The 25,011-nt window shown below is 47.7% G+C and overlaps 8 protein-coding genes across 8 annotated transcripts; 2 read left to right on the forward strand and 6 right to left on the reverse strand.

The window, feature by feature from the left end:
• Positions 1–631: 631 nt before the first annotated feature.
• DFL_003607 (uncharacterized protein) lies at positions 632–3,436 on the reverse strand (the record flags this gene model as incomplete). The annotated part of the gene is made up of 2 exons (XM_067632569.1): positions 632–2,106; positions 2,176–3,436. The coding sequence occupies 2 exons, from the start codon at positions 3,434–3,436 to the stop codon at positions 632–634; spliced, it is 2,736 nt and encodes a 911-aa protein (XP_067490825.1).
• A 1,408-nt stretch (positions 3,437–4,844) lies between these two features.
• On the reverse strand, positions 4,845–6,342 carry DFL_003608 (uncharacterized protein; the record flags this gene model as incomplete). The annotated part of the gene is made up of 2 exons (XM_067632570.1): positions 4,845–6,133; positions 6,210–6,342. 2 exons carry the CDS (start codon positions 6,340–6,342, stop codon positions 4,845–4,847), a joined length of 1,422 nt encoding a protein of 473 aa, XP_067490826.1.
• A 242-nt stretch (positions 6,343–6,584) lies between these two features.
• Positions 6,585–7,106, forward strand: DFL_003609 (uncharacterized protein; the record flags this gene model as incomplete). Its single annotated transcript, XM_067632571.1, has 1 exon — positions 6,585–7,106. The coding sequence occupies one exon, from the start codon at positions 6,585–6,587 to the stop codon at positions 7,104–7,106; it is 522 nt and encodes a 173-aa protein (XP_067490827.1).
• A 175-nt stretch (positions 7,107–7,281) lies between these two features.
• Positions 7,282–8,798, reverse strand: DFL_003610 (uncharacterized protein; the record flags this gene model as incomplete). Its single annotated transcript, XM_067632573.1, has 2 exons — positions 7,282–8,089; positions 8,260–8,798. The coding sequence occupies 2 exons, from the start codon at positions 8,796–8,798 to the stop codon at positions 7,282–7,284; spliced, it is 1,347 nt and encodes a 448-aa protein (XP_067490828.1).
• Positions 8,799–10,306: 1,508 nt separating this feature from the next.
• DFL_003611 (uncharacterized protein) lies at positions 10,307–12,461 on the reverse strand (the record flags this gene model as incomplete). Its single annotated transcript, XM_067632574.1, has 3 exons — positions 10,307–10,331; positions 10,407–12,374; positions 12,445–12,461. The coding sequence occupies 3 exons, from the start codon at positions 12,459–12,461 to the stop codon at positions 10,307–10,309; spliced, it is 2,010 nt and encodes a 669-aa protein (XP_067490829.1).
• A 1,391-nt stretch (positions 12,462–13,852) lies between these two features.
• DFL_003612 (uncharacterized protein) lies at positions 13,853–14,903 on the reverse strand (the record flags this gene model as incomplete). The annotated part of the gene is made up of 3 exons (XM_067632575.1): positions 13,853–14,194; positions 14,301–14,738; positions 14,835–14,903. 3 exons carry the CDS (start codon positions 14,901–14,903, stop codon positions 13,853–13,855), a joined length of 849 nt encoding a protein of 282 aa, XP_067490830.1.
• Positions 14,904–20,124: 5,221 nt separating this feature from the next.
• Positions 20,125–20,709, forward strand: DFL_003613 (uncharacterized protein; the record flags this gene model as incomplete). The annotated part of the gene is made up of 2 exons (XM_067632576.1): positions 20,125–20,196; positions 20,449–20,709. The coding sequence occupies 2 exons, from the start codon at positions 20,125–20,127 to the stop codon at positions 20,707–20,709; spliced, it is 333 nt and encodes a 110-aa protein (XP_067490831.1).
• A 695-nt stretch (positions 20,710–21,404) lies between these two features.
• On the reverse strand, positions 21,405–24,670 carry DFL_003614 (uncharacterized protein; the record flags this gene model as incomplete). Its single annotated transcript, XM_067632577.1, has 8 exons — positions 21,405–21,521; positions 21,588–23,524; positions 23,576–23,910; positions 23,964–24,253; positions 24,311–24,354; positions 24,431–24,444; positions 24,504–24,591; positions 24,655–24,670. The coding sequence occupies 8 exons, from the start codon at positions 24,668–24,670 to the stop codon at positions 21,405–21,407; spliced, it is 2,841 nt and encodes a 946-aa protein (XP_067490832.1).
• Positions 24,671–25,011: the final 341 nt, after the last annotated feature.

Here is a 25,011-nt window from a genome sequence, read left to right on the forward strand (position 1 = left end):
CTTCGTCAAATAAGCGTGGCAAGTTTTTTTTGACCATCGATGGGTTAAAACCTTCCCTCGGTGGCCCATTATTAAGAATAGTAGTTAGCAGTAGCGGCGGCAAGGTTGATTTCTTTCGTCTCTTTGTTCCCGTTTTTTGTTAATGTTAGTAGCTATCCCCTTGATCACCGGTCGACAAGAACAGATAACGAAGAAATCATCAAGAATAAATAACAATAAAAACAAGACAGCCCCACCGTATTCCGTCCCTTGTTCGTTTCACCTATGCACAAAGAGTCTCAGTTAACGCGCTGTATAAGTATTTTTGTTGTTGCCCCGTAAATGCTGCCAAAGCGTGAGCTCAGAATCATTATCGTAACTAATTAAGTTTAGAAGGCGGCAGAAAGCAGAAAAAAAAAGGGAAGAGCGATGGAAAGAAAACCCGTACAAGGGTGAAAGAAGGGAGGGGATGAAAGAAGAGAGAGAAAGAAAAAGAGGGGAAAGAAAAAAGAAGAATGGGATATTAATACAACTATAACACACCGCTAATGCATGTAGCCAGAAAGAACAAAGAAGGAGGAAGAGGATATCTCAAAGAGAGAGGGAGGAGGAACAAGGTAGGTCACTTTGTATTTCAAGAGCAGCCACACGATCAACCCTTCATCCATGAAACTACGCTGTTGTCCGCGAGTGGTCTCCTAACAAGCCACTCCGCTATGGTTTCGTAGCAAAGAACATACTGCCTAAGAGTCTGTACCATCGAAATCCTCTGGTCTCTCAGGTTCTCCACCGCCCTCTCGATCAGATCCACACGGTCGTCATTGATCCACTGCCCTTGGAAGTCGTTATTGTCGAAACCGTAGCGCATCGGGGAGTCTCCTTCGTGGTCGACGCCATTATGAGGATACCTGCCACCCGAGGCCCTTACGTATTCACGCTGCCGCCTAAGCGTGTCGATGACGGAGTCGGTGGCGCAGAAAGTGCCCGTTCGGCCGCAGCCCGCGCTGCAGTGAACGAGAATTGGCCTCTCACCGTCAGCGCGTGAAGAGCGCCTGTCGTGGGTGTTGGAGGATGAACGTCGAGGACCACCGGAAGAACGTACCACCAACTCGGTCTGCTCGATGAGAGCAAGGATGTGAGCGGGATCGGCCGGGGCGCCAAAGTCAGGCCACGAGGAATACTGAAGCTGAGTGATCTCCCGAAGGGGCGAGAACGGGTGGGAGCTGTGGCTCAAAGTGAACTTGCGCATGATGACATGGGGCCCGCTGGATTCCTTGGGAGACTCCAGCTCATGGCGGCTGGAACTTTGACGACGGATCGACCCGTCCTTCTTGTAGACATGCCCGCCGGTTTTGGCAGGATCCAAAGGAATTCTTTTCTCCGAAATGGTATTCAGTTGGTACGGACCGTAGCTGTGTTCCTTCCAGTACTTGTGACACTTGAGCTGGCCCCCCTCGGCTTCGGCAGTAAGCATAACTATGACACGGACATCGTGGTCCCAGACGACGCTCCAGAAGTCCCGGAAAGTATGAGGGATGGGACCCTGGGTTGCAATATATCTCTTGGGACTGAAGTCGGTTGACACGTAGCTGGCGTTGATGTAGTCGCAGGATTCGGGAGAGTAATCGGTAAGCCTAACTCTCGTGTGGTCGTACGGCCAGATGTTGTTGTAACGATTCTTCGCACCCTTTTCCACGCCGGCCAAAGTATGAGTTTGAGGCGGTCGGAGTGTCTTTGGTGATTCATATGTGATGTTGACGTTCAATGCATCCTGCATCCTGCGCTGCTCGGCCTTCTCCAGCTTCAAAAACTTGTCGGCAACCTTCTTGGCCCCATCTTCCTTGAGAACATCTCGCATCCATTTTGGCATCGCCCTGCGAACTTCCGAAGTGATGTAGGACGGAATCTTCAGGGCGATCTCGCCGACACCTCCCAACAAGTCCATATTTTGTCGAATGTTGGAAAAGAAGGGGTTGGCGGCAGCTTTTGGCATGACACAGTTGAAAGCCGGTGGTCCACCGTCCGATGAACCTGACAGTGAGAGCGAATTAACCCTCTGCGTCTCTATTTGGGGAGGCCCCAGGTCGACGATTCCAGGGAATTGTTCACTAAACTCCTCGAAGCCTCCTGGAAAACATAAGACGAAAATATTAGCATTATGGTATCTAAATACAAGGGTAGACATATCGCACGCACCGCTTAACAGATAGGCATCTCCTTGCCAACCTTCTCGGACAAATTTGCTGACGGTGTGTGCTGCGGAAGCGGATTCCTTGACGGTGCCCGAAGATGCATCGTAGACGACAATGTTGCTGACTTCCTTCCACCTAGCGAGTTGTTTTTTCATCTCGGGTCCTCCAAGACTCTCCGTTAGTTTTGCGATGTTGAAAGATGGTCGCTTGAGGAGAGTGGTGGGGATGGAAATGTTGACGGAGCCTCTGATTCTAGATTGGGAAAATTGTTGAAAAGGTCGTAGGTCCAGAAGAAGAGTCGTGTTGGACGCCAGATCTAGGATCTGGGCTAGCTTTGAGGCGTACATCAAAGATAGGCCGTCTACTTGAGAGGAAGGAGGTAGCGTTGATGATCTCTGGCGGTCGAGGGGTGGCGGCCTCACAGTGAATTCGCCGGCGACGGGGCCCCCTTGCAACAAATGTGGCATGGATGATGAGCTCCAGCCCGAAGCCGAAACGGAACGGCTTGGGATGGAGGGATCGTATGTCACAGGGGAATCATATCTAGGCTGGTCAAAGTAGTTTTGTGGCTCCTCGTATATACTATTATGTCTCGAAGAAGAAGAAGCTGCTGCTCTTTGTTGCATTTCGGCTTCATATCTCGGAGACAAGACTTTCCTTTCGGCTCTCGAAGCAGAAGCAGAGGAGGAAGAAGAGGAAGAAACATCATGTCGAGGGGATTTCAAAGCACCGGCGAAAAACCCATCTATGGAATCGGACATGTCCCTGCTTCCACCCCTAGATCTTTGATTGGCAGCATGATTCTTGTTGTGAGCAGCAATAGCAGATGATTGTCGGTGAAAGTTCTCGGAAGCAGCAGTCGGCATGGTGTCGATGTCAAGGATGTGAGGAGATCTGGCGGCTAAGGATCGAAGGGAGGAACCGGCGGACCAATTGTTATGAGTGTACGATTCCTCGGAATCTCTGTCGAGACCAAAGTAGCCCGAAGCAGGGCTGGCAGTTGTAGCTGATGCATCGGGACCTCTGGGCAAGGGGGTCTTTCTGGGATAACCTCCGGGAGTGCTGGGAATGTTGGAGGAGAGGTCAACAGGAGTGCCGGGGATCGTGTAGAGATGAGGCGGCTGGGCATGTTGAGATCTTGATTGGGATGCAGATGATGTAGCAGTAGAAGAAGACGAGGAAGACGAAGAATTCCTAGGACCGAAGATGGGATTGTAGTCGAAGGGGGTACCAGGCGAAGGACGCTGGGATGATGTCAATGACATCTTTGGGAATTCGTGGTCGGCGAGGTTGAGGTGCATTCAGTCCAAACCAATCCAGATCTGTCAGAATCGAGTAATAACTAATGGTATGTTACGTATGGGAGATTTTCTTCTCAAAATCGAGGGTGCTAATTCGTTTGAATTCGATCTAGACCTGTTCCAGACCCCTTTTCTCTTCCCGTCTCACTAGCTATCGTATTGGCAAAAAAAAAAAAAAAAAAAAAAAAAAAAAAAAAGCGACGAGGAATGGGGTAAGAGCAGATAGGATGGAGGTCGGCGGTGATGGAGATGGAGAAGGTGAAGGTGAAGTTGATGGTTGATGTTGGAGATGATAATGATACTGGATGTTGCAATGTTTTGGGGCCAAGGAAGCAGCTTAACCCAACTAGCAGGTCAGCTAAGGTATAAGTAAAAGCAGACACACGTACATCCTTCTCGCCTCGTATGTATATGATGTGATATAATTTAAAATTTTAAAAAGAAAAAGTTTAAATTAAATTAAATTAAATTAAATTAAATCGAATGGATCGAATGGATCACGATCAAAAGTCTGTCTTATATTACTATTCTTACAACTATCAACCGGCACGGGTATATGATACGATGTAGTATTTGGTGAGTAATGAATGTAGTACTACAAAAAACTGGTTTTTCACGGTTTCTCCTGACAAAGCATGATATTGTCCCCGACAGCCCTGGCGAGATCTCAACCATCTAATGAGGTCAAGATATAAGATTTTGGGCAACCTCCGATTTCAGAGAAACAAAAAGAACCAAAGGAAAGGACTAGACCGAGTTGAACAAAACAAGGCTACTCTAGACTAGACTTGACCGGCATTAACCCCTCTTTTCGCGTCCGTAGCAGATATCGATATTCAAGGTCTTTCTCTCTCCTTTACCAGATACACCTCCGGTTTTTTTCTTACTAGGACCCACTCTGGCAGCGTAATAGTTTAACAGGTGGTGGACCGTGGAAGGGAAACAAGAGTCTAGACCGCAGAGAAATCAGCCCATCATTGCAGCCAACGACGTCATCCTCGCCACCGATTCCCTTGTTCGGCTAGACTGGTTCCTCATGACGTCATTATCCTTGGCACATTCTTCACATCCCGCAACAACATTTCAATTCACAACGTAACAGGATCAATGCTTGCTCTCTCGATCACCTGGTTATCAGCCCTAGTTATCCCTCTGTCGCTATCTACTTTCCAAATTTCTACGTTCTACCCGGTATCTTAGTCAGAATTGTGTAACTCGCCGTATCGGGTACCTCTGGACTTCAAGCTTTGTATCGTATATACGAGGGGAATATATCATCAATCGTCGCATTTTGAGGACCGATAGCAGCAGCAATATAACATGTACAATCGATGTCAATGAATGAATGAATGAATGGATGGATGGGTATTAATCAATAGGGAAGCCGCTTCCGTGTGACTGTTGGCGACATTGGTTCCCCGCCATACCCATCATACCCATCCCCGTCCTCGTCCTCATCTTCATCGTGTCTCACAGCCTTCCGCGCGGTGAAGAAAGGAGTCTGCTTGAAGCCCCCCACCTTTTTCGATCTCCCCAATGCGGGTGTCGCAAATATGGCAGTACCCGCTGCAGGATAGGAATGTACCACTCCAGCCGCACCCCCATAGTCCACAAACCGAGGTGCCGCCGCCGCCAAAACCGGCGCGGGATGCCCCCCCACCTTCGCTCGAAAGAACCCGAACGCGAAATTACTAACAAATATACACCCGAACACCAGCACCAGACAAAACACCATGCTCTTGTAACTGATAGGCTCCACGAACCCGTTGATGATCCGCGCGAACGTCTCAGCTGACACTTGACTCTTCCCCGTATTGTACGGGTCCATCTCCGCGCATGCCCTCCATTCCATGCACTGTTCCGCCATCGCCGGCACCATCAAACCCGGTTGGCATCTATTCTCCACCAGTTTTGCATTACAAGCCGCTACTTGAAGTACAGCTACGGCCGTGTAATCATCGATCTTCTTGTTCACATCCTTCTGAATCGTAATCACAACCAAGTAAACAACGTAGATCCCCAGAGACGTGATCAGAATGTTGACCATCAGCTGTAGATACTGTGACAGCACCTGCGGTATATCCCGGTGCGTCTCCGCCCACGTCGGTTGCGGTCGTCCGTTCTGTCGTCGTTTGTTGATCGCCGGTGCGAACGGACTGTCGGAGTCCTCGGAGTCGTAAGAATCTCCCGAATTGGCCCAAAACCCACTCCGACTCGACCCTTGCTTCCGTCGTCTCCTTTCCACCTTCCTCGCCGCATTATCGCTAAATTTATGTGCCTTTTTCTCGCCCTTGCCGGATTTCTTCGGTGGCAAGAATCCAAAATTCCCAAATAGTCCCTTCGGTTCCTGCTGCTTCTTTGGTTTCGCGTCAGGTGTCGCGTCGGGATCAAACTCATCTCCCTTTTTTGCTACCCCCGGTGGCATTGGCGCCTTTGTCGGCGTGTCATCCGTCATCATCGAATCCATTCCTGCGACATTCGGTACCGGCGAGTCCTCAGCATCAGAATTCACAGACGGAGACCTCAAATCGCGAGCAATCTTGAATGCAGACGAGTCGAGTGGGTTCTGGTACGGGGTAAAAAAGAACGGTTTCGATGATGGTGTCGTCATATCGAACTGACGGTCCTTGATCGGTGTTATTGCGGTTTCTCCATAGTGTCCTACATCATCACAATATACGTGTTAGGCGTCTAAGCAAAAAAATAAAAAAAAGAGTTGACGATATCTATATCGTACTTTTCCTCGGAGGCCCTCCTTGTATCTGTCGCTCAATGTTCTGTCGCGAAAATGGCGATGACGGATCTGTTGGCCCGGTCTGATTGTCGTAACTCCAGTCCATCGGCGACGCGTGATTGCGTGAGCCAGCCATGTTTGTTTAATATCCCCTAGCCTGGTGTGGTTGTGCCAAAAGTCGGGTGGAGAAAGAGGAGATGTCGATGGCGATGCTAACTGACTTGGGAGAGAAGAGAAGTGTCAACAGCGAAAACAAACATCAACACTGCGCTCACTTCATAACAACCACAACCACATCCTTCTCGCACCATCATCATTACTATCGCCACCGCCTTCATCGCCATCTTATATAAACCTCACTCGCAAACATCATCCGCAATGGCGCCGAATAACACTGCCAGCACGGCTCTCCACGAAGCCAACGACATCACCAACGTCAACAAACCCTTCAAATCCACGAGCTGGAAACCTGCAGCCCGTCGAAATAAGAACCTTAAACAGGTCTTGACCGAGGTCAACCGCGCCCAGGCTGCCTCCATCATAGCTTCTCAAGCCCAGACCGAGGCCAATACGGGCGATAACACTCCAATTCCCGAATCTACTCTCGCTGGCCTCTCCGCTCGCGCAAGTGCAGCCCAGCAGGCTACGGCACTTCAAAAGCTCTCTCTATCGGCCGGTCAACCAGCACCGACCTATGGCAACATCGATGCCGCTCCATCTCTTCATCCTGCAAACTCAGGACACTGGTGCGATATCACGGGATTACCGGCGAGCTATGTGGATCCCAAGACCAAGCTACGATATGCGAACAAAGAGGTCTACGCGGTCATCAGGGGATTGGGACAAGGAGTTTCCGACCAATTTTTAGCCGTCCGAGGTGCAAACGTCATTTTGAAATAGTTTTCTTTTTGGTTTAATCAACTTGTGGGTTTTTGTTGGGGGGGCCGTTTTCATGGGAAAGGCGTTTATGGAGTTACATTTGCCACGGCGTTATCATACGATAACTACGAAACGATTACGAAATATATTCTCTCCCCCTCTTTGGCCTCGAAAGCCAATACCCTTTCCTCAGAGCTTATTGTAATCCTAACTGGGACACATCCACCGTCGCCTCCCCTCCTAATATCATTTCGGACATAACCTTCCCAGTCCCCAAACTCATACTAATCCCCCACGGTCCATGCCCCGTGGCCACGAACACACCACCGCCAGCCTTCGTATTCAACCCTCCTAAAAGCGCATCAGGAACACGAGCAAGAACAGGCTTTCCAGCCGGCGTGACGGGTCGGTGGCACAGCCCCCTCCCGATTACGTTTGCCTCATTTGTCAGTCCATCACGCGTGTCGTCGTCGTCGCCACCAACACCGAACTGCACTATTAGATCCTTTGCAGCAGATATCAACTTTTGGATATCAGCGTCGTTGTCTTTGACATCCGTTGCAAGCTCCGGGAGCGGGATAGATGCTGAGTTTATGCCGGCAAGATAGATGTCTCCGTTGACCCTACTGAACGCCTCGGGGTGCCAATCTAGACCATCGATGCTCGAAAAGACCGCATGGTGATCTTCAGATCCGCCCTGCTGGGGTCGGTGAACCGGTGACCGAACGATGATGCTATGTCCTGCCAGCGAAGAGATGGGTAATCGATACTCGGACGTGGGAAAGAGTTTCTCGAACAGCCGACCGCTCCAGGATCCCGCCGCGATAAGGATGTGCGAGCAAGGAAGCACCTCCTCGGCCGTACCGTCCCCATTGGAAATAATCAACCCTTCCAACCGTCTGTCGGCCGATTGAACAACCCTTACAGGTGTCACCGGATGTCGAACAGTTACCCCGCGTCGCCTGACCTCCTCGAGTAAGAATTCGCACAGTCCATGCGGGTCTCTGCGGTTTCAAACCCTCCGAGTTTACATCAGCAGCTGATTATCATTACTTTTCTTACAAATCAAAATCCTATTTTTTGCCCAAAAAAAAAAATCACGCACAAAAAAATGTTTCACTAAAAATCGGATCATGCGAAAACAAAGGGCGGGCGAGGGGGAGGAGAGACATACAGTTGCGCGGTAGAATCGCCAGCACACGACAACTCCACCTTCCCACCTTCACAATTCCACCAAGCGGGTGCAATGCCACGTTGCACATTCCCATCATCTACACCTCCAACTCCAGAAGAGGCATCGACCCGACTAGTACCCTCTCTCAGCCAATCATCCCCTCTCTTCCTACCTCCTTCCCCAGTGCCTCTTTCAAAACTATAGCTATTACTGGGACTGTAACCCCACCGTCGCCTCCCGTCATTCGCATCCGCGAGCTGCCGGTGTAAATCAAAACTCAATTCACCGAGTTTGGACGATGCGGCGCCAAACCAGTCTTTTGCCAGGAACCCGCCGGCACGGCCGGAGGCACAGGCGAAAAGGGTAGGGGATGTATCCAGTAATGTAATGTTTTGAGGTGAGACTTTTGGAGGTGATGATGAGAGGTAGTAAGCAGTCGACAGTCCGATGATTCCGGCGCCCAGAATGATGATTGATGAATCGGCTGGATTAGTAGAAGACGGAGAGGTAGTGTTGTCAATTGTGGTATTTTGCGACATGGTGGTTTATTTTTGCCCCTTCTGGGACAACTGCTATCGATTTTTCTTTTTTCTTTTTCTTCGCTATTTTTCTTGATTTCCTACGGGTCTGCCATTTTGGCGATTAGGTCAGCGGAAAGGCTGTCGAACTGCCGGGTTGGAAGGGAATGAAAATGCGGATATTCGGGCAACGGGGCAATGTCTGTCCGACTGATATTTTTCGTGTAAAAACCGGAGCGAGCAGATAGCGAGATGCGAGGTCGTGGAATGCAAGGTACACAGGTTATCACATTGACATACTTTCAATTGAAAGAACGATTGAATATCTAGATCGATAGACGGATTTTGGAATTTATTGAGATTGATTTACATTTGATAGCAGTAGAAATACAACATCGACCTTGAAGTCTTTTACGTGAAGGATCAGTTATAGTGTCGTTGCCTTCGTGTTTCTTGCTAACAAGATCCACGTTCGCTGTAGCCTAGCTCTCCCCTCTCACGAAAACGCCCCGGTACCAAGCTCCTTGCCCATGAAGTGCTCTCGTATGTATCTCTTTTTTTTTTTTTTTTTTTCGACGGGAACAGCTCCATCCGGGGTCCCGGCGCACGGAGATTAGATAAGCTGAAAAGCTCAAGGCGACACACAATTTATACCCGCAAGCTTCCATCTTTCGAATTCTGATAGGTTACATTTTCTCAATCGAGATTTCTGCAAATAGAGGTGCGTTCCCACCTTTTTTCCAACCCTCCATCTTCCGCCTTTTCTCGATCATACGTAGGAGTGCGGTCAGGTTGGAATTCGGCTTGGTTATGGGGACCCGAGTTTCCTAAATCGATGAATCAACGAACGAAAAAGAAGACATTAACATTATATAAGATAATGTCAAGCAATGTTTCTTTTCCCCATCTTGCTCGTATTTAAATTCACCCTAATGTTTATAGCGTATATCAAAAGTGAAGCATCAAAGAAAAGAACTCGGTGGTTGATCCATCACCACCAAGGATTGTGCAACTGCATCCAAGGCTGCTCCCTCTTTTAGTACAAGGTTTACTGTCGAAAAAAATCCTAGGATAGCATAATCCAGGGAATCTGTATCCCGTGCGGCTGATGTACACAGCTGTATGTAAGTACGTACGGCTCGAATTCCCTCAACAAAAAAAAAAGAGAAGGGCAACCTCGGGCCCGAAAATCCCAAGTTGCTTCGGACTCTTTTTAACTTCCTTCTCCGTGACTAAGAACAAAGAATTGGTTCCGGAAATGCAAAAATGCAAATAAATCGTCATTCGCTTCGTTTCGCCGTTGAGCTAATGCTGAAAACTCACAAAACACCCCGAATGAAATGCCCTACAGGTTATTTATGCACAAATGTACAATGTATGTATATGTAACTTCGGAAGGGGTCGTAAAAGTATCCAAAGTGGGAAAAGTAAAACGAAAAGGTACAGATAATGGAAAGAAAAAAGACGCATGTATGTGATGTCGATAACACGCAAAAGCCACTTCGGCTCCTAATCGAACGTCGGTCGGGTCAATTCATCCATTTGGCATATGCCCTGTATGAGCAAAAATATCCGTCAGTCAAATACGCACGCATAACGGGAAAAAAGAGATAATATGTATCAACGTACCATCTAACCCTCTCCACAACCCCCCTCTGGGCCCTAACCCCATTCCTAATATTCCCCATCTCTTCCAAATCCTCCAAGAACTCTTTCATCACCACCCCTCTCGGCAAAACGTACCCAGCAAGCTCCCTGAGCACATGAATCTCGCAGAGCAACAATCCATGTTCCTTAAACGTTAAGATGCTGCTTCTCTCCCCGGAGCCCCGGCCCTTGGTTGCACGGTATGCCGCACTGGTAGATAGTATCCTATCGATGTGGCGTAATATGCGGACCATACGACCCTTTGCTTCACCCTTCTTGATACCGTTCCGACCGCCCCAGGCGTTTCTTATCCAGCGGGTTGTGCCGACTACGATCAACCCCCCGGGTGTAAGGCCCAGCATGCCGAAGAGTAACTGCTGGGATTTTAGCATATTATCGATCCCGCTGACTGCGACTTCAACGTCGACTTTTGTCTTCTGGATTTGGATCAGTAGCGAACGTAGGAGTTCGCCCGTAACCGCGCCACGGATCGGTTTCTTCATATCCTGCTCGTAAACCCGTAGGACCGGTGTCAAGTCCCCTTGTTTGACGTTTTCCCTGATCGATTCTATTTCTGCAGGTGTAAGCGGTGTAGAAGCATTATCCAAAGCTGCCGAAGGGTTATCGATTGCGAATTCGACAACCATGCGTTCCAAGCTTTCGCGGTCGGAGATGAGGGATTCACGGCTCATCAGGGCGACTTCTTGGTCTTCGCCCGTGCGAATCGTGCCGATGATACGTTTGATAGGGTCGACTACCCAGTTACCCCAGAATTCGTAGACGGTTTCACCGGCTTCCCGGATCCACATGTGAATTGCTTCCTGTCTGTTGACGAGCAGGCGAAGTAGGGTTCCCGATGAGAGCAATACCGCCGTGATAGGGATCCAGTACCTTACTATCCAACCAGGTCTGCCGTTTTCCTTTAGAATCTCCCTTGATAGCAGCTCTTGCCTGGGCAGGTGCCCCCTCAGCATCTCCTGCAGACGATTCGAAAGGATTGCGACATCCTCGAATTCAGAAACCCCATTGCCCGAACCCATAAACACCAAATCCTCGAATTGCTCAACTCCACCGACATGGTGAATGTCAGAGACATTCTTAACCACATTATCCATCAACACGATGCTTCGTTCGACAACTCCCTTCCAGTCATCCTTCTCAATATCATCATCTTGTCCAAACATCAATCCTTCATTCATTAGCACTCCCAAAGCGGAAGCTTGCATGGCCCTTAATTTCGAAATATTCGCATGCTTCTGATGGATCGAATGCGTAATTAGCGCGAACGGCGATACCAATCTCGCATTAAACACCGATAAACTCCGTTCGTGCCAGGATGTCCGCACGAGGCCGTAGAATCTTTGGGCGGCTTCGGATAAGCTGGCTGCGGCTGCAACCGCCGCTTCCGGTTGTATTACATTATCGGCACCGATCAAGTCGCCTCGCTCAAAGCGAGCACGGGCGTCATGGTAGACTTCTTTAGCAAAGTCGTAGAGACGCCAAGGTGAGGTTTGGAGAGAGTAGAGTAAGGTGTAACGGTATGAAGAAAGAACTTCGTCCCAGTAGTAGATATCATCGCTTAATGGGAGGGTAGCGTCGACAAGAGAGAGGAGTATGACGCCATAGGTTTGTATGGCGGCTTTGGAGACAACGAGCCATGATAGCTCGTGTTCGAGGTACGTCTCGACGTTTTGGTCGTTGATTGTGATTGTAGGGTTAGTGGCGGATATGTCGGCTGATGAGAGCAGGGATGTAATCTGCTGTGGGGTTAGGAGGGTGGAAGAGGTGGATGAGAGAGATTTGATGATGCCCTGGAGCTTGAGGATGCGCGGAGTGGCGAGGGAAACCTCTCTGGTGATCGGGTCGGAGTCGGAGGCTGCGGAGGGCGGTAGAGTGGAGAGTTGCTCAAGACGCAACCTGTCGAGCTGCAGGTCGATGGCGCGGACTTGGCTGTTCGATGGCTCCGGGTTAGAACGAAGCTGAGGTTAAGAAAGGTCAGAAGGGAACGGCCATCGCTTACTCCGCGACAAAGCTCATTGAAGATGGATTAGACAATCCCGTCTCGTGAAAGAAACGTGGTCGGAGTGATCGTGGTAGTTAATAATGGTGGTTGCGAGTCTCGGAATATTTGGTGGTGGGCAGCTGGAAGGTGGGGCAGAATCGAATGCAATGCAATGATATCCATCATCCATGTCTTCCAATCGGAACGCTTCGATACTGTCATCGATTACGCTGACTGTCAGCTTCGTTCGCCCTTTGACCATGCATTTGGTCGGTATCAATATCGATATCATCATATATCATATGCCAGTATCAATATCAATATGTCAGTATCGTGATATCAATATACAACTCAGAAGCTTCCGATGACCTCAGCTGCAAGTAGCTTCGAACTCTGCGGCTCAAAAAAGAGACACCACTAATGACGCCACAAAGGATCATGGTTCCATTCACATCCTGGCATCATCTGTACGTGGATGGTACTTGTTGAAGGTTAACATCGGTGCATTCAGGGCTCCGGGTCCGGTTCACGGACTGCTTCGGCCGTGGTCCAAATGAACTGCCGCGGGTGCATTGCTCTAAACCGTTTTGGGGCATCGGTCTCCCCAAACTCCTTTACTATCTCCGTTACCTCAAACTCTGACTAAGGCCTTAGTCAAGGGTGCCGGTTCCGACTGCGAGAGAAGGCTGGCGAAAGGGCTGCTGGGGAGGCTGAATAAGCAAGCCCCGGCTGGAACGCCCCATACGAAAAAGTCACGAAATACCGTCTGATGCCCCTCTTCCACTCTCATGGAAATTCCTCCTTGATATATTGAGATTGGGAATAATGTGGTGAAATTTTGTGAGATAATAATAGAACGAAAAAAAAAAAAAATTATCAGTCAGTACACCTCGGAAAACGCCCTTTAAAATCTATGCTGCGCACAGGCCACACATTCCCGTCGCAGCAGGACGTTTCTCTGCTCTGGGTATCGCAGTCAAATATTATGGACAGAAGTATAAAGAAGGAACAGAAAGAGAGCGATGGTGTTTTTAGGGAAAGAACGATCGTTAGAAGCAAAGGTCGGAAAGTAATAATAGTAAACAGCCTCCCTTTGCAGAAACATTTTTTTGAAGCTTGTAAAAGTAAACGAAGAAGAAAAGATGAACGAAATACGGTGACTATGGTATAATTTTTTAAAGAAAACACCGGTGTATGACAAATAATTTTTGTATACGACCAAACAATAATAAAACACTAAAACAGAAAACCGCTAACTCCTGACGCTCAATGCACCGACTTTAAGAAGAAAAGAAAAAATGTAGAGTTAAAAAAAAAAAAAAAAAAAAGAAAGCGAACGTATATAAAGGCATCAGCAAGAAAGGAACAAATAACTATCTTGCGAAGAGTGGCGTTCATTCGGATATTTTGTAAAATGTTGTGATATTTATTCGTCAACTCGTACTCTCTTGACTCCCGCTGCAGGTTCAGTCAGGGTCTTGTCGTGAAGTGCCGAAATTGGTGGCAACTCTGGCTTGAGCGACATCCTCGCCGATGGTGGCCGGCTAGAGATGTGTAGATTTTCAATGTTAAGGCCGGCCGGTGGGTCTGGGAGAGCTTCTCCCTCGCCGAGGTGGTCGAGTAATCGTCGCTGGAGGTGCATGATGTATTGTCGGAGGGCGGCGTTCTCATTCTCCAAGGCCCCGTTTCGTTCCTCAACAGCTTCGTAATCACGGACCTTCGACTCGAGGGACTTGATGTATTCTTCCTTTCGAGCACGGAATGCTCTCTAAAATATTCAAGTTAGCGACCATGCGATTCGAGTTTAAAAAACAAAAGAGTTTTTTTTTTTTTTTTTTTTTTTTTTTTTTTTTTTTTTTTTGGCTGGAACACACCTGAGCATTACGATTCTGAGCGGCTCTCTTCGAAGTATTCAACTCTCTCTTCTGTCGTGAATCGGCCTTGCTGGAATCCTCACCACCGCTTCCAGGGCTAAGGCTTGAGCTCGGTCGGATATCATTCCTCTGAAGAACTGTCGGAGAGGAATTCGGTGGTTGTTGTTGAGATGACATTGGCGTGGGCTGCTGCATCGGCTCCTCTCCCGAGATGGCAGAAAGAAGTTGTTTTCTTAACAACTCGGTGTCCTTGCCGAGGTGAGGGTCAATTCCCCAGTCCCGTACAGGCTGAGACGAAGCAGGTGGTTCGGACTCCATTGGGAGAGATTTTCTCGAGGGCTGTTCGGCCGATGAGGAAGGAGTATGTTGTTGTTGTTGTTGATGGCGATGATGGTTGGTGTGGTGGTTTAGGTGGTGATGGGAAGTGTGTTGTTGGTCCTGAAAGCGTGTAAAGCTCGGAATGTTAGTCGCGGAACTAACACGAGGAGCCTCCTCGACAGGAAGAAGAAGAAGTTTGAGAAAATTATGAGGTACCTGAGTAGAGGTAAGAGTAGGGGCAGGTAGAGTTCGATGTCCGTTCGCCATTGATACGACTTCCGTCATATTTAAGGGTGTATGTGGGGATATAGTGTTTTGCGGATGCAATGTGGATATGATGATAGTGGTGGTGGTGTTGTCGTTGTTCTTATAACGGAGACAGCCAGAGTGGTGGTGGTGACGGTGATGTTTTATAGATGCAAGGGAATAGAATAGAAATAAAAAAGAGACAGGAATAGATGATAAAAGTATTTGGCAGGGGACGCGAAAGCCGCTTAGCAAAATTATATAATCCGGAGGGGTGTATTTGAGATAGACAGATATCCGATGGGCAGCCTGCCTGGTGGTGACGATGTCGGACTCGCCTGTTTCAATGCCTGGTCGGACCTGACTAAAAGGATTGAAGATCTGATATAGAATAGAATGGACTCTGGGTATGTAATGCACTGCAGTCCGGCCGAGGTTGGATGGATCTCTCTTATTTGAAAGACCAGGCGAGGGCTATTAAATATATCAACGTAAGATTGAACGGCCAGGTTTAGGCAGGCCAGCCAAAGCAAGGCAAAGGCAAGGCAGGGCAGGGCAGATGCAACAGCTAAGCTTCTTGTCCGTGAATGAATGTGTAAGCTGGGCCGGAGCTCGAATTGTTTAAGTAATCCGAAAGGGACCTAGTCGGATATATGTAATGGCGAGGCTTAGACTTCTTTTTTCTGTCTTTCTTTTTCCTTTCTTGCTTTCTTTGGCTCTGGCGGCAGGAAATTTAAAAGCGAACTGGCGGAATGGAAAGAGCCGGCCGAAAAATGTCCAATGTCCAACAGGTTTGTTCGGCTGGCTACTTACTTAGTCTTCGATTATGTCTGGGACAATAATCAACCGATTTTGTCTTCTCAAAGTGGGTGAACTAGCTTTATTCTCCGTGGTTGAGAAACTTCAAAAAATCTACGGAGAATAATTAGAATCATGTGCAAGCTGCAGCGCTGGCTTCCGCGTATTCCGTTTGAGTTTGTTCAATCTTTGCCCTAAACGTATAAACCGACAAGGCGAGAAAGAGAGCAAGAGAGAGAAAGGACAGGGCGAAAAGGGATATGCCGAAGCCAAAGCGACCTCAAGTTCAATCCATCCAATTTCGATTCTCGGATCTGGGAAACGATGATGCTGGATCGACCCACCCGCACGCTTCCCCCAGATTGCTTTTCCTAAGGGAGACTAACACTTCAGTGTCGGATGGTGCAAGTGCCGATATGGAAGAAACGGAAGGTCTTGGATGCGGGAGTATGTAATCAGAGCTAACCAGCCAAAGGATATAATACCTGAAACCGTAAGACCTCTTACAACCAACTCAAGAATTGCGAAAGGAAAGCAATATCAGATCGGTATTGTGATCTTGACGTGATGGCAATTGCATCTATTGCAGCTGCACAGCAGATAGATAGACAGAGGGCAAAAAAAAAAAGGGCCCGACGTGATAGGGCTGATTGGTGTCTGGGTCGGCACAACGGGAACGTATGCAGGTTCAAAAACTGGTACTGTGTAGGGAAAGAAGGGGGGAAACAAGGACGGTGTCTGTTTGATGAGTAAATATCATTTACTCAAACAATCAATCGCAGACAATCCGATTCTTTTTTGATTCCAGATGCAAGTGAGATGGGAATAATGTATATGCGTGGGTATTGGGGGATTGAAGGCAGTGGGATCGTTACACGAGAGGAAAACCAGCGAAGAAAAAAAGTCAAAGCGGGTCCGTATGCATACATACGTGAAGAAGTATTCGACGAAGGCTATTATATAGAACCTTGATCTCAAAAAAAACTGTAATGTTCTTGTTCGCTATTATATAAAATTGAAGGACGACTTGAAGCAGGGGTGGTTCGTGATAGTATAGTAAATAATGACGATGATAGTAGATTCCTTGCTTGCTGAGTAATAGCTTTTTTTCCCTCTCTGAACAATGAGCGGATGTTCCAACCTCCTTGCAAAAGATGGTGCCGACCGACCGGTCGGAGAGATATATATCTATACTCTTTCGCTCTCTACTTGCTGTCTCTCTCCCTTTCTCTCGGGGCTGGACGCACATCCAGAGAGTTCTGCCCAACCGCTGCCCGCTGCCCGACTGCTTGGCTGCTTACTTAAGATTTGACGGCTATTTCACTGGGCACTCTAGTCTCGGAACTACGGAGGTTCCGAGAAGGAAAGCAGTTGGGAAAAGTAACGTAATGGCACATGCAACCTTGTTTTTGGCTTCGGTGCTTCGCGATTGCCTGAAACCCCGGCCCTGGACAATACGTATGTAATGTATCGGTGTACATGACATGTTGCCTGGGGGGGTTAGGAGGTAGGAGGGAAATAGAGTAAGGGCAGTGGGCACAATTTGACAAAGGATAGGAACAACCGGACTGAACCTACCTGTTCGTTCTGATCAAAGTCCGCCGGAGAATGTTCGGTTGGCCCGCACTGGGTTTTATTGAGTGCTTAGTAAAAAGAAGCACGCTGCTGACTGATCCAGCCCGAGTCAGTACCCACACAGGTACTCGGTGTATGCACGTCCCTCAAGCGAAAGGGCGTCGACGGAGTCTACTAGGATGTATGTAAAAGTATGTAATCTGAGGGTGGTTCGATAGTCAGCAAACCCCGTCAGGAATGTAACGAAACGCGGGTTTTAAAAGGTATGAATAAGTATATCAAAGTTCTCTCGAAGCTGAATGCAAGCCTTGTTTCCTTTAGATAACAAGGGGAAAAAATAAATATAAAAAAATTGCAAAGTAATCAGGATCTTTGTTTCTCATGAAGGCCCTTCTTAAGATTTATAAATGCCTTCAGCTGACGAGCTTGGTTAAGGTATGAGCAATCCGATGACGCGAAGAACGTTGCGAATAAATATGGACTCGGATAATGAAAAGTATGCTTTTGGTCACAGTTGAGAAACCCTTGCCTGGCAGGTAGCGGCGTGCTTAGGTATGCGTCTACCCGACCAAGAAGCAATCTGCGATCTGAGGCAAAGCAAATTACCTACTTGTGATTACTGATAACAACGGTAGCTGCAACTTGGATTTTAGGAAGCGAGACGACACGGATACCCACACGCAGATATCGATATATAACCGGTAACGTGACGATAGGTAATGATGGTAATGGTAATGCTGATGTTGGGGCCTCTTCTTTCTTGCAGGCTGACGAATGGGCTGACGGCGTCGTTGAATGCCTCGCGTGGTTGTTGACTCACAACCTCATAGAAATGGGAACAGGCCACGCTATAAATCATCAACATTAGATCTTTTGGACTTCAGGCATGCCTTTTATTACATACAATGTACGCATACATTAGGATGTGTAGAATTACACATTGGCAGACTACCCAAGCTTGAACGGAGCTCGAGAAATTGAGAATTAGAGGAACACGAGGAAGCGAGCAGCTACTAGATCTGGATCCTCGATCCTGCCAATGGGAGAGCTACACTGGGTCGTGGTCGTGCTTTTGGTTCCACTGCTTGCCATGCTTGCCAAACTGAGGATTCAATCCTACCAGCACCACGAGATCCCGAGACCGCCTGCCTGCTTTCTTTCTGTTACAGAGTGTTGGGGTGTTTGCATGCAAGACATCTCCACGTCGAATGCTTCGAACCGATGTGACATTTGCATTTGAAGATTACTTGTTTCCTTACTCGCTTTGCCATAGCCAATATCCAAGCCCTCTCTTTTCCACGGTGGAGATATACGAGGCAAGAGATCGAGTGCATCGATTCGATGCTCATTTTGCGATCTCGATTGCCACTGTTTGACCGACCTAGAAGCTGGTGGGACGGCAGCTTGGTTTAATTTTTTGATGACTTATCAAACCCGGCCCAAGCTGCACCTCGTCCGAAGCCTGTCTGCACAAGCTGGGCTTACATATGGCAGAAAAAAAAAAAGATCCGTTGAAAAGGGCCGCCGCTAGTATACAGCGAACACCGAGTCACTCGAGTCAAGGCACAGCTGGGGGGACAGAAGAGGGGGCATGGGGAGGCTCATGAAATCCTCGGACATTGTTCATAGCGACGAGCAGGTAAAAGCCGTTGAACTTAAAAAAGAAACAAATCCCATCGTGCATGGCCTTACGTAACAAGCCCTCTCAAGGACAAGGATGGGGTCCTTTCGGTCGAGAGAAAATTCAGCCGACCTTTGACCTGGCAGGTTATTCAGCTGTTACCCCAGCCATTAACATCTTTTTGGGGGGGGGTTGTCAAGCTTCCCTTGGCACACGAGCAGGATAAGGATGGGGTTAACGTTAATTGCGTGAAGAGCCGAAGCTCGAAGGGGGACGACGAGACCGCGAAATTTGAAATTCCCAGGCGCCGGTTTGCAGCCAAGCAGCTTTCAATCAGTGGACCACATGGTAAGCTCCGTATCGTATGGCGTATGTCGTAAAGCTGGCTAGTTGTTGGTTTGTCTGTCTGAAACTCCAAAGGATCTTGGTCGCGATGGAGCCCCAGAGAGGGATACATTCGGCGAATGCTACATAATCAATTACTCGGCTTGACCTGGTAAGAAGCCTGGCTATATTGCATTGTCCGGTACACAGCGTATCTTATTAACAAGGACAGATACAGTGTATAAAGTATAATACATCATACCTTCGCTGAGCTGCAAAGGAAATTCCCGAACGACCAATCAGATGCTAGCGTACAGATGTATACATGTACAATCCGTGGATCCGAATCCAGTGCCTTTTGGAATCCGTACAGCGAGAAAGCATTTTCACGTCGGCCAGCATCGCCTGGAATACGTAATCATGGCTTTACACAGCGCCTGTATCGGTGCTGTGTGTGGAGTCCTGTTTGATTCTCGTTTAGGGTTTCTGCATGCTGTGCCGAAGCTCCGTAGGCTGTGTGTTCGTATTTAGGATCAGCCAATCAGATACCGTACAATTTGTGACGAGATAATCTTAGATTAGATCTGAAGATTCTGATTAGATTAGTTTACCCAATTGGCTGATTGCCGGATCAACCGCTTATCACCTGACTTTAGAGGCAATCTCAACCAATAATATATCGTCTATTGGTAATCTTTCCAAATTGGGAAACTTTGATAGCAACAAACATTACCCATCAACTCATTCGTTCAGACCAGCACATTACAGTCTATAAAGCGAGGTACCCATCTATAAGTTCAACCTTCCATCTCCATCAATACCAATCAATCGATCCTCAAGAACATCTTAGATACATTCATACATCTACTATCTTCTCTGCTTTAGATACTAGAACCTTCACAGCCTTTCATCTCATCTGCTATCAAAAAACCACCTCTAAAAATGGCAACCGTCGTAAAACCAACCAGCTGCTGCGGAAAGACCGCTGACTGCGTCTGCGCCAAAGAAGCTACAGTATGTTTGTCCCATTAATTCACCATTTCCCCGCAAAATGGCATTACTTGTATTCAAGACCCACAACCCCTGCAGCCGCAGCCCTTTCTCCCGTCTATCTTCTTTAACAGATGCACTGTGTAATGTACATATGCTATCAATAGCCAAAATAATTTCCCTCTGTCACTTTTTTCATATCAATCCATCCAACCACCCTAATCGCATTGCATTGCAGTATCTCTGAAACATCTTACTAACTACCGAGGCGAATAGTGCTCTTGTGGAGAAAAACCCGCCCTAGCCTGCTCCTGCTCCAAGTCTGCGTCGGAAAACCAAGTCACCGGTGCCCGTTGCTCATGCGGGAAACGCCCCGCTCAGGCTTGTACCTGCTCTCGCGCTGCTACTGAAAACCTTGTTGTCAAGGGCGAAAGCTGTGCTTGTGGGAGCAGACCGAAAGATAGCTGCACTTGTGAAATAAACAAGAGCGGTGCCGGATTGCGGGCCCATGAGATTGATTTTACCAATTTGAAATAAACGGCCCATTATTACGTAAACATGGGTTTAAGATTGTAACGAATTGGGTGGAGTTTCTTTCTTTCTTTCTTTCTTTTATCTGTATCATCTGTATGTATAGGGGGGGATTGTTTACTGCTTTTGTGTTTTTTTTTTTGTTTTTTTTTTTGAAGGATTATATTCCGCATCATGGAAGGTTTATTACCGTGGGAGACTTTTCTTAAATTGTCTATTTTACATTCATCCATGGAGTTTGAGAGCAAAAGGAATCATTGGAACATGCATGCATTAAACTTGTATCTAGGCATTGGACATGGATAGACATAGCCAAAGGATTCTGTCCACGATTAATAATGTGAAAAAACAAGACCTTTCGGTCTTTCAAACCTATCAACTGAACAAGCTACCTCTCCTCCCCCTTGTCGATAGGCAGCCGGATCGTAATGATAACGTACGTAATAACGCTGGATGATAAGTGTACGAAAAGTGAAGGAGGGTAAAGTAGCAAAATCAAGCACTAGTTAAAGTATTAGACAAAGACAGAACATAGGAACGATTAAGTTCAACATTCGCTTTTGGTTCATTTGCTCGTACATCTCGCTCGCTGAAATGCCGAGTGCCATATCATACTTCATATCGCTGAATATCTTCAATTAAAAGAAACTTGTTGAAAAAAAAAAAAAAAAAAGAGTAAAAGGGAATAGAACCCCCATTGCTTAACGTCCATTGATAACTTCTTGTGGGAAGAAGCCCTGTGCCAAGCGTCCTTCCATCGACTTGGCGATTATCGGCGGCACATTCTCATCCGTGGCTCGAATCGTCAATCGATACATCTGCAGTTGGTATTAGTAAACCGTGACAAATCCTCCCCGACAATAAAAGGTATCCAAGGAACTTACCGAAGTCTCAAAATTAGGCTCCAACCTCAAAAGGCATCCAAACTTGCCTCCCTGAAGCGTATGCAAAACGCTCGCACCAACCCAGTTCTTTGAGTTCGCGTCGACACCGTCTAAGACGCCCCATCGGAATCCTTCGACAACCCTTCTCGTCTTAGCTGCATCGATCTTCCTGCCCGTCCCCTGTAATCCAAACACCCTCTGCGCCTCCCTTGGCGCGCCGCCGATCTGCTTCCACCGCTTAAAGAAATCATCCGCGCTCAACTCTGCTGGTTCCATAAATTTATGCAGGGTAACCGGCAACTGCAGCGTCACTGCTTGTAACGCGCCAGCTAAGTAGGACACTCTAATCGTTGGTGGTTCTGTGAACACATTAATCGCCTCGAATATCAACATTTGCTGAACTTGAGAGTCGGGTTCGATGTTTGGGTCCGGAATATTTTGTGTCGTATAGCTTAGGTCGTTTCGTGAAGGGTTGTTGATAGTAGTTGTGAAGGAGCCATAGGCGTAGGACGATTTATTGGTGAAGTAAAGGATCACTATACCCTTTGGCCCTCGGAATTCCGATCGCAAACCGATTTGAATCTGGACGTCTTCATATAATACCCCTTCGTTTCTAATCAACAGTCTATTGAATCCAATCTGCCAGTCAGGGCTAAGATGCTCTGCGGATGCAAGATTGGTGGGTTTTGGTGCTGGAGCCGCGGCGGCTGGAGTACTGCCGTTGATCTGCAACCCTGCGAGGTCCGATGCTAGCGCGCTGGAGCTACCATTTGCCGTTAGAGGTGTCCCGTTGGAGTTCGTGAATGACCGCTTGAGACTTGTATTTAGCTTCAAGTCAAAGTTGGCGGAATCGAGGTTGGCATCTTTGCCACCGATAACCCATGTCCTCTTATCGCTTGTCGCGGCTGCCTTCTGGTGCAATCGAGAGAGTAATGCGGATGTCCTTTCGGGGAACGGTGGCATTTCGTCGCAGACCGTTCGGAGCAGGTCGTCGGTGGGCATGGATACCAGGGCTAGATATTCGCAAGCCCGTTGTTGGAGCTCTGAATCCAGAGTATGGCTATAGATCTCGAACACTTGCACGAGCTGCGGTTTGATTTCCGGGAAGAGGTTGACAAATTTGACGAAGGCTGAGAGGATGATAGCCCTTGTGGCTGAAGAACATCCATTGAATTTTGATTGTAAAGCCATGAACTGTTCGATTGGACTGCATCCCGGATTGTCTGCAATCAAATGTCCAAACTCGCCAAGCAGGTAACCTCCAATCTTGACCAAAGTTTCATGGCACTGCGGACCTTTAACCAACCCAAGGATAGTCTGGGCGGCATAAACCTGCAATTCCTCATTGTTTGTCGTGATTTGAATGACTCTCTGCCAGACCTCGTCGCTGACATGCTCACCAGCCATACTTATGAGCCGTAGCGAGTTGTCAACGTACCATTGGTATTCGGTGGCGTACTTCTCCGTTAGAATAGCAATCTTGAGCACCATCTCCTCTCTGATAGCGTAATCGGCATTGGGAAGGTACTTGAGTAGTTCCCCTACGATGACTCCGGCATTGGTGGAATCGCACATGCTGTACAGCAAGTCGAGGGCCTTTCGCTTAACACTGATATCTCTGTCTCTCAGCGATGCGATGATGGTGTTCTGATGCTTCTTGATGGGCTCCAAACTATCTGATTTTGCAGCTAGATGGGCCATCGCTTCCAGGCCCAAGTACCTCACATTGGTTTCTCGAGATTGGATAAATCGGCCCAGGCGAACTATGATCTGGACCATGATTCCGGTTTCGGTACCAATATGAATGGCTAGGTTGATGGCTTCGAAGAGAATGGCGTTCTGCGCATTGTTTTGCTGAGTATTCTTAGGCATATCGGACGACAGGTCAATAATCTTTTGCAAGGTTTCCCGTATCATGTTTTGCACATTGCCATCGTCTAGCCAATGTTAGCCTCTAAACAAAACCGTAAAGAGCGGAGGCACTGTACCTGAAGGAGGGTAGTACTGTAATAGCCTTAAAAGTTTGACTTGTAGCCAGGGACATGGGATCTTGTAGTAAAGGTAGTCCTGTGTATAATCATCATCCACCACAACCTTCTTCAATCTAAAGGCCGCTTTGACATAGCATCCCTTGTAAAGTTCAGGGTTATCTTGCACGAGGGCTAGGACCAACGAGGTCACCGACAGACACACTCCGATATCCGAATCGTCCATTAGGGATATTATTCTCTCCGCCCATGTTTCCTGCACTATCCCAGGATGTTTTCTGTACAATCTCAATAATGTGAGAGCAGCCTTTTTCTTTACAAAAGATTTTGATGTCCTGTTCCATCTTTGTCAGCATGATTCACACTCATAAGATTCGTCCTGACCTACGGTGATATTAAAAGTCGGTGAACATCGGTGTTCAAAGCTTCTCCCATCTCCCTTCCTCCAACGTTGGCGATCGCGTGTAAAGCTAAGCAGTTGAACAGCTCATTGTTGTCCATAAGATCCTTTTTGATACTGTTGACGACGAGATGTAACAAATCATGATTTTCGTTTAGGAAAAGGGTAACGGCAAGGTATCCGATCTGCTTTTCCGAATATTTATTGGCGGATATCAGGCTGACAGCCTCTAGATGGCCAAAGTCGACGTTCCATCCGAGGATGTAGATATATAGGAGCTTTTTTGAGAGAGATTAGCGACCACCCATCACACCGGGATGAAAACGGATACCAACCTTGCAGACGTATTTCTTCTTGTGGTATCCGTTAAGACCGCCATCTGGACACTATCAGTACCTGCACTTCGTCGTTCATTACAGGGTTCGAGTGGATGCATTATTATTCGGTTATTGTACCTTTGAATTTCTGCCTTTAGGAACAATTAGAACTAAAAGTCTTCAGATGTAGGAGATACAAGGCTAGACACACCGTATATTGGCCAGTTCCTTGTTTATGCGTTTTTCTTCCAGCTCTCTGGCGCGGGCGTTCCTAAGGTCCGCGATGAACTGCACCAATCCTGCATAACTAGCATTTCAGAACTGGGACCTTGGACGGATTGAAGCAGGAGCAAAGTATCTACCTCGCATAGAAGACATGATGGGCTTTCGTCGGGCTATTCCGTCAATTTCCAAAATAACGGTTGCCGGGCGGCGGCAGGTCGTGGAGGGTAGTTCTTCTCCCAAGCTATTGAGGTCGAACCAGCTGGTGCAGGTTTAAAGCGCCACTTTTTTTTTTTTTCCCACGGCGTATTGAAGTATTTCGCGACGGGGAGAATCTAGATTAGACTCTACGGGAGATTCGGAGTTTGAGAGTCGTTTGTGATATGAGTGAATGAATGAATGAATGCTATAGGTATAACGGTAGGTACGAAATGAATAAGGGGAGCTTGCCGGGGTCTTCGTTAATAGCTTAGCACTCGAGGCTTAGTTATAGTGTA

Source organism: Arthrobotrys flagrans (genome assembly GCF_004000055.1).
Source record: "Arthrobotrys flagrans strain CBS H-5679 chromosome Unknown unitig_0, whole genome shotgun sequence".
In the NCBI taxonomy this organism is placed as follows: Eukaryota; Fungi; Ascomycota; class Orbiliomycetes; order Orbiliales; family Orbiliaceae; genus Arthrobotrys; species Arthrobotrys flagrans.